This window comes from Halyomorpha halys, unplaced genomic scaffold, assembly GCF_000696795.3.
Source record: "Halyomorpha halys isolate HHAL.00 unplaced genomic scaffold, Hhal_1.1 Scaffold417.1, whole genome shotgun sequence".
Lineage (NCBI taxonomy): Eukaryota > Metazoa > Arthropoda > Insecta > Hemiptera > Pentatomidae > Halyomorpha > Halyomorpha halys.
Window position 1 is genome coordinate 30,869 of NW_027111032.1, and position 9,378 is coordinate 40,246.

Below are 9,378 nucleotides of genomic sequence, written 5' to 3' on the forward strand. Positions count from 1 at the left end.
ATATATATGTAATTCTGAAGAAATTAGACAGTAAACGATTGCTAAAACAATAGTTTATTATAAATAAAAGTTACAGAGCTATAACAAAAGTACTAAGTAAAATACATCAAAGTAGAAACACTATCCAACTTACCTAAAACAATAGAATAGAATAAAATTCCCTTTCTACAATGTTAATGAATATGTGAGTGAACTACTACAAGTTATTGAAAAGATCTTTACAAAGTTATAATTATAAACAACAGGTCATCATTTGAAAACATCACACAATCCACTACTCAAAACCTTCTCATGATAGTTCACCTCTCACCCGCTAGGAGCTCCTAAATAGCACCATCACCTAAATTATGAATATAATTTACATATATACATTTTGAAAACACACATTTATTATTTCAATTTCCATATTTCATCTATTTTTTAAATAATTGTTTGTCTTTTTTATTCTATTTTAAACAATCTTGAAATAACAGAAGGTAGTTTAATGGCGAAGCTAGTTTACTCCTTCAAAACGAACAAGACAGGAAGAATGATACACACTTTACGGAAAAATATTTTGTTTTCAGTCTGGTATTCTCTAACCAAAATGAATGTAACTCCTGTTAGTTTAATAAGGTGAGTCACAATAATGAAAGATTTTTTACAAATTTTCATTTCTGGACATTCATTTTATTCCATTGTATTCTTTTAATAAGTTAAGAACTATGAAACCAGATGAGACCAAAATTAAAATTATGAAATGGACTCAGCTACAATTATAATAATGGAGTGTATAAAAAAAAAATTACCGTTTTTCAACCTAATATTTGTATTATTAATCCTTTAACATAAAATACAATTAATACTCAAAGTGTATACCATTGTTTTCTACCGTCATTAGCCATCTGCTTGCCAATTTCTCGATCCCACGGTGATACCATTCTTTGGGATTGCTGTCAAAGAACTCTTGGACCACAATTTTAACTTTCTAAAAATTATCAATTTTTTTCCCTTGAAGGAAATGAGCCATGGATCGAAACAAGTTGTAATCCGATGGTACGAAGTCTGCACTGTATGGTGGATGAGGTAAAATCTCCAACCAGAAGGGTTTTTTAAAATAAATTTCTAACATCTTAGCTGATTGATGAGGAGTAAGTTCGTGAGGGACCAGTCTACTGCTCTTTTTCACCTTTCCCATGGAGAGTAGACGGCGACTAACAGTATCTTTCGACACACCACACTCCCTGGCAAGTTCGCGAGTACTTGTGGATGGTTGGACTCAAAAGCTCCCTGCAGAACCTCATCAATATCCATTAATGGTCGCCTGGAGCCCTTCTTCCTTTCCAACGTCGTATCTTCACTGCTTAATTCTTCAAAACAGCGTCGCGCACTGCACTGGTCAAGGACACCTTTCCCTTTATATTTAATAATTTCAGGAGTTGCTTCAGCGGCAGTGAAATTCTTTTTTTACATTTTTTAAGAAGTCGAAATAAGCTTATAAGATGCTCTAAGAGGATTATAAGTATTGGTAAGTATTAAATAGAATTAAAATATTTACAGTCCTTTGTATCTTGAATTTGGTAAGACGGTCTTTTTTTTTTTTTTAAATATACACCCCATTAACATGGAATAAATAATATAGTTAGCCGAGGAACGGATAGCTGCAAGGAGGTCGAGGCGGGAAAGTGAGCCACTCACAGCTGATCCCGAGGGGAGAAAGTCCTCTCTCACGCACTGGCTCTTAGATCTATTAGGACTTCTACTCTCCGTTCAAGGCCTCCTCTCACCATTTTATACATTCCAAGGAGTAATTGGAATATAGCAGTTTTTTAAGTAGAGTATATTTGCCAATGCGAGCTCTATTGAGTTCTTTATGTCAACTAGTTTAAGACAAAGTATTTTGTTTTTTTAATATTTTTTCTAAATGAGGAAAAATCTATTATTTTATTAAATTCATATAAACTGATATTCTTACATTATAAACTACTTGATGTATTTAACTGCATTGCACCACAAACTCTGCAGTCACACATAACATCCATTGAAGAATGGTATCACAGCTGGAGAATCAAAATAATGCTAAATCCCGTTAGATCACCTTTACTCTCCGTCGTAAACCTTAACACTCCTTCTTTTTAATTCCTCACTAGCGCTTGTTAAACAGATTCTCTATTTAGGACAAACTTAAAATCCCTAGACTAGACTGAAAGGAAAAAAAATGCTCGTAGATTCCGATTACTACAGTAATTACAACACATATTTGCCAAACGCTCTAAGCTTCCTATGTACTATAAAACAAAACCCTTATACACTATTATAATCAGACCCGTTTGGACATACGAAACAGCTTGAGTTTTAGGACTTAACCAAATCATCAAATTCCTCCCGTATCCAATCCTTATAATCCAAAATCCTCCTTACGACGTAACTATAAACTCATCCATAAATACTTACTTTGTTTTTCTAAAACCAAACTTTTTTCCATAAATCAACAATATACGAGTTTATTTGGCAAAATATGCAACTTTTAGACTAACAGATGTCTACGAGCACATAAATTGAACATCATTAAATGCACCATGAAGTGGTGATCTATAATGAATACTTTCATATTTGCAAAAATAAATTTACAAAAATGTTAATTTTTCATTATTTGACATATAATGTTAAAAAAAAAAAAATCAGAATTTAGGAAATTTATTGTACTTAAAAAAGGTGCAAATATTGTTTTTTTGGAGGGGTATTTGAAGATAATTGACTGAATACAAATATGGCGCAAATTTCGGTGTTAATGGAATAAAACAAACTTCCGATGAATTGTATCTATAATAGTTCAATAATTTTTTTTTTAGAAATAGTTATTTTTTAAAGCAACGACTTTGAAATGACAGACGGGGCTGGACTGTACTTAAAATGGAATAAACTTCCATGATTCACATTCAATCCTTCAGAGAGCCCCTTTTTACCTTTATCAAGTAAAGTACCTCATTAAAATCTTCTGCGCAATAGCTGAAAAACATGTTTAACTCTTGAAAATGGCGCATTCCATAAGAAACAATTTTCCTGTAACTTACCTAAAGTTTTCTCTTTAAAGCCCTTTTACTTTTTATACAGAATAAATTATCGAGAAAAACAAGAAAAAAATATAGAATAAAAGAAAATATGATTCGTGTATAACCCAAAATGTATACTTTTTATGGTAAATCTTGTATATATTAGGGGTATTCATGATATTGTGTTAAATGTAAAATGTTTTACCATGTTAAATGTTATAAGTATAGCATTGTGAGCGGCCATATTTAAAGTCATGTTAAATGGTAAATGCATAAGAGCTCCTAGCGGATTTTCGGAGCAGCTTGTTTAGTTACCTTTCCTTCCAAAACTTCGTGTTATTGTTTACTTCTAAGTTTTCACTAAAGTAATTTATTACAACATAACTAAATTGAGTGAAAAGTGAAAGTTGTGTAAAAGATTGGCTAATGATTGTTTTTTTTAAAAAGTCTAAAACACAAGACAAAATAAAAAATAAAAACACAAACTACGAGTAAGTAATCTAACACAACAAAAAATAAAACGGTGACAAGCTCAGCTGGTCTGTTTCGTGATGGCATTCTCCATTTAACAGACCTAGTAACAGACTCACCCATGTTACATGTTATATCGTTTTAAATTAGCAAAAGAAGGAACTATTTCTCCATTTAACACGCTTTAACATGTTAAACTTAAGATCACGAATACCCCTATTATATAACTGCACTAGAAGACCCTGCAATGCTTCAAAAATTTGCTAATTGCTAAATTTGGGGATGTAGGAAGATTAATTAAATACAATTGAAAGTCAAATAACATTATGGTAAAAAAAAATAAATAACTTTGACGACATGACTCAACCAATCTACACGAAACCTGGGAGTGGTTTATGATTCTATAAACTGCACTGAAGGGCACAAACCGGATCTAATTAAACAAATTAGAACTGGAGATATAAAATAAAATGTCAAAAATGTTTTTCTTTATTTGAAATCAATATTTCGCCCTTATAAGGGCATTAAATCCAAATCTTGTTAATGTAAGTTAAGAGCAGACATTCATCTTTTCAACCGTTCAATTATCGTAGAAATTGGATATAATGCAGAGGAGTATTGAACGATAACATGAGCAATGGACATCGGGAGAAGGAAAAAACATCCTCCAAATAAATTAAGTTCAAAAGTTCTAATTATAAAAAATATAAAAATATGGTTTGCTTTTTCATAATTTTTTTTTAATCTACTTTACTAAATTCCTCAATTTTTTTTGGTTAATTTTTAGTGAATAAAAAAATCATTTAATAGAATCAGCAATTGTTTTATTTATTCTTCAGAAATGAACAAGTCTATTAGCATATAATGACCATAAAAACATGTATATTTTCTGAGCTACGCGCCAAAAATACGTAATTTTGTTAATAACTTTTATTTTTTTAGCCGAAATAGCATTCAGGGAAAATGATGGGCATTTAGCAAAAAGCCACATCACAATCGAATGAACGGTATGCCAGTACATGAAGTACCAACAAACAAATATTCATCTATAAATTTTTTAGGCCCACCTAGTAGTACAAGAGCCCAAGAGGAGAAAAAAGGCAATTATCTCACCCCAATTTCTGATTACATTAATGGAAACTACGTATAATTACTAGTCAAAACTAATGAGTCTGCCAAGTATAGGTAGGGGGGATAAAAAATGACGGCTGTTTCTAAGCGATAAAAAAATTTAATTTAATTATATTATTTCAAAATTTGTTGAGACAAGGTAATTATTTATTAAATAAATCAAAAATTAGTATCCAATTCTGTCTCAACACTTTATTTTTCACTAGTCCAACGTTTCGGCCATTCTAGCCATCTTCAAGGACATCTTCAATACAATCTCTTCCTCACATTAATTTAAAGTTTCTTTATCAAATAATTGCTGATAATCTTATAGAGTAAAATTAAATGTTAATGATTATAAATTTTAAATAAAGAGGCTTGTAACTTATAATAAAGAAAATGACCTGGGCAGAATAGCCTGCAAAAGAAACTTTAAATTAATGTGAGGAAGAGATTGTATTGAAGATGTCCTTGAAGATGGCTAGAATGGCCGAAACGTTGGACTAGTGAAAAATAAAGTGTTGAGACAGAATTGGATACTAATTTTTGATTTATTTAATAAAAAATTTAATTATTCATTCGGAGTTCTATAACTTAAAAAGTAGGAACAACACAAGAAAACCTAAGAGAACGTCATTAAAAGATGAGCAAATTTGCTAAAATAGGAGCCCTAAATGAGTTATTTACGTTCAATAGTTCTCGAGATATAGCTTTTTAAAAAGCAACATTTCATAAAAATGTTGTATGGGACGTACTGAAATATCAGTAGTTAGTGAATTTATTTTGAAAAACCTATATCTCAAAAACCATTTGACGTACAAATCTCCATTAGCACTCAAATTAAAGCTAGTTTAATGAGCTATAAAGTAGTTGATTATGTTTATCTTCGTAGGAGTAATAGTTTTCATAAAATTTGCTAATATAAATTGATTTATAGTTGTTGGGACAAATTTTAATTTGAACTTTGTATTCATATGTGAATATCATAAAAAGTACTACCCCTACGAAGATAAGTGTGATAAACTACTTTATAGTAAGTTAAATTTCCTATACTAGCTTTAATTTGAGTGCTAATAGACATCAGTACGTCACATAGCTCCTGAGATATAGATTTCTCAAAATAAATTAACCAACTACTAATCTTTCAGTAGATTTTTAAGAAAGCTATATCTCGAGAACAATTGGACGTAAATAGCTCTTTTAGGGCTAATATTTCAGCATATTTACCCTTCTTGAAATAATGTGCTCTTAGGTTTTCTGGTGTTGTTAGTAGTTTTTAAGATATAGAGCTCCAAATGAAAAATTAGTGATTTTTAAGGTTTTGAAACACCCGCCATTTTTTATTTCCGTACCTATACTTGGCAGACTCATCAATTTTGAGTTAGACTCATCAATTAATTATACATAGTTTTCATTAAAGTAATCAAAAATTGGGGTGAGATAACTGCCTTTTTTTCTTTACGGCTCTTGTACTATAATGTTATTTCCTAGAAGATAGAAGCCCAATTTTAATTTGAACGGGAAGTGGGACTGCTACCGGTTGAAATTATCCTCACAATAAAAAAACATTAACATTATTAACTCCTGATAACAAATATTTAAGTCAATTGAATAAAATAAGCGAAAAACAAAATAGAATCCCCTACCGAATACAATTGTTCCAGGAAGGAATGGACAGAGACGCCCACAACAGTTCCAAAGCGACTACTGCACGCATTGCCGTCAAGTGAGGCGGGTCTGTCGTTGACTATCGCCCAGCAACGCTTCCTCATCTCTTAGTACAAGAGCCGGGAAGGAAAAAAGGCAGTTATCTCACCCTAATTTTTTATTACTTTAATGAAAACTATGTATAATTAATAGTCAAAACTGATGAGTCTGCCAAGTATAGGTTGGGGGAATAAAAAATTATGCCTGTTTCAAAACCTCAATTTTTCATTCGGAGCTCTATATCTTGAAAACTACCAACAACACTAGAAAATCTAAAAGAACATTATTTCAAGAAGGGTAAATTTTCTGAAATATGAGCCATAATAGAGCTATTTACGTCCAATAATTCTCGAGATATAGCCTCTTAAAAAGCAACATTTCATAAAAATGAACTGAAATATCAGTAGTTAGTGAATCTATATCTCAATAACTCTTCCGTCTATTAGCACTCAAATTTAAGCTAAATGATTGTACTATAAAAAAGTAGTTTATGACCTTTTTTACCTACTTTTTTAGTTTTCATGATATTTGCTAAAATAAATTGGTTTATAGTTGTTCGGACAATACGTTTGATTTATGTAAAACTTTATTTCAGAAACCATTGGACGTACAGATGTCTGCCAGCATTCAAATTAGGACTAGTTAACTTTACTATAAAATATTTTATAACGTTTATCTTAGGAGCAGTTTTATGATATTTGAAAAAATAAACTCACAGAATGTTGATTTTTAGTTGTTCATATAAAATATTGGTTTTTTGAAAAAATATATCTCTAGACCCATAAGACACACATATGTCTGCCAACACTCAAAATAAAGGAAATTTAACTTACTATAAAGTAGTTTATTATACTTATCTTCGTAGGGATAGTAGTTTTTATGATATTCACATATGAATATAAATTTGGCAAATGAAAATTTGTCGAACAACTATTAATCAATTTATTTTAGTGAATTTCATGAAAACTTCTACTTCTACAAAACCGTCATAAACTTCTTTATAGCTTATTAAACTAGCTTTAATTAGAGTGCTAATAGACATCAATACATCAAATGGTTTTTGAGATATAGATTTTTCAGAATAAATTCACTCACTAACTACTGATCTTTCAGTACGTTCCATACAATATTTTTATGAAATGTTGCTTTTTAAAAGGCTATATTTCCAGAACTATTGAACGTAAATAGCTCCATTAGGACTTACATTTTAGAAAATTTACTCTACTTTAAATGATACTCTCTTAGATTTTCTATTGTTGTTGGTTATAGAGCTCCGAATAAAAAATTAATTATTTTTAACGTTTTGAAACAGTCGCCATTTTTTATTCCCCCAACCTATACTTGGCAGACTCATCAATTTTGACTAGTAATTATAACTAGTTTTCAATTAAGTAATCAAAAATTGAGGTGAAATAACTCCCTTTTTTCTCCTCTCAGGCTCTTGTATTATCTGTGTACTGTAGACTTTCCCCAAAAGAACTGTTTTTTATTGTTTAGATAGATATATAATATAAGTACATCTTGTAGAAAAAATTATCAACTAGGGAAAGTAATATATTTATGCCTTTAGTTCCAAACTAATTTAAAATGATTCATATTAAAAAAAAAAATAGTGAAATCAAGAGTGCAGTGACTAATTCTTAATTGTGTTCCGGCAGAAAATTAAAAAAAAATAATATATTCCTTTTAATAAATAGAATTAGTTAATAGAAATTTTATTTAAAAATGAATTCACAAAATAAAAATTAAACTCTATCAGATCTTAAATTTAAAGTAGATGTGTGGGAGTTTGTTAAGAAATACATAACGCTTGATTAAATAATCCTTTGTAAAATCTTCTACCATTAACCAAAAATACCTTAATATGTCGCGTGTTACTTAAAAAATGTACAACAGCATTGGAAAACAAAAAAGCATTTGAAAAGATGATACACTTCTTAAATTTTCAATTTCTATAAACAGATCTAAATTTGATTCAACTATACTAATTGTTTTTGTGTCCAAGGATTCCACCCACAAATTTAAATTATATCAGCTTTATGATGTTTACAATGCAGATGTGAATGTCCCTGGAGTCCTCCACATTGCCTGTCAAGAATGAATTGCTTCAGATTAATTTAATAAACCTAAAAGCATTTATAAATAATAACAAAATTATTACTTATTCTGGGACAAATCCCTTCAGAATAATTATACAGAAAACAAAAATTAGGCTTTATTGTCTGAGAGTTAAAAGTAAAAAATCAACTAATAAAATAAAAGATAATCTTAAATCGAAATGTAACTTCCAAAAATAAATTGGGAAAAAAAATTGATAATTGGCAATAAAGTGCGAAAATTCTTTTAAGTCCGTATTCACAAATTTTTAAATAAATAACAGAATATCAATTTAAGATCCAATTAAGGCTAAAATAATAGTACAATAACAGAGAGTAGAAAACTAAAAATCAACTTATAAATAATAATTAATAACAAAAGTTATCCAAAAAGTCTTAACTCTTCTTTATTATTCACATCACATGTTCAACGTTTCGGCCAATCTGACCATCACCAAGGAAAATGTTAATTTCAGTTTCACAGACTCTACATTAAATTATAAAACTTTGCAAGCTTTATGATATTTCATTGTCATAAACACACTTATCTAATATAAAAGAACTTAATAGCTACTATTTTTAATAATTATTCTTCTAGAGCTACTTTAATGTCTGTTTATTAATAAGTTATTTTCTGCTTTCCAGATTGATGTGCCAGCTGTATACACCCTGCCTTACCCTCAAGGAATCAGTCCCGGCCATCGTCCTCCTAGGCATTACCGCCATCGGCACCCGCCTCCTCCAAGATCTGCCTCACAGGTATTTTATTCTTTTAAATAATTTATTTACTACATTAGTTAAATTTAAAAGCATTAATAAAATATTAGATTGCCTTCTAATGTTTTTTGTGTTATGTTCTCCTCTTGTGAGATTTTGACACTTCATACATCAATTAATATCCTCATTATAAGTGTCTGTAAGTTTAAACAATGATTTCATAGTTAAATTTAAATTTAAATATA

The 9,378-nt window shown here is 30.0% G+C and overlaps 1 protein-coding gene across 1 annotated transcript in view; it reads left to right on the plus strand.

Annotated features, from left to right (window-relative positions):
• Positions 1-9,061: 9,061 nt before the first annotated feature.
• LOC136796183 (uncharacterized) overlaps positions 9,062-9,378 on the plus strand; it is a gene marked incomplete at its 5' end in the record, with an annotated part of 3,478 nt that continues 3,161 nt past the window's right edge. The window contains 1 exon segment of the mRNA XM_067049135.1: positions 9,062-9,175. Coding sequence (XP_066905236.1) covers positions 9,062-9,175 — 114 coding nt within the window.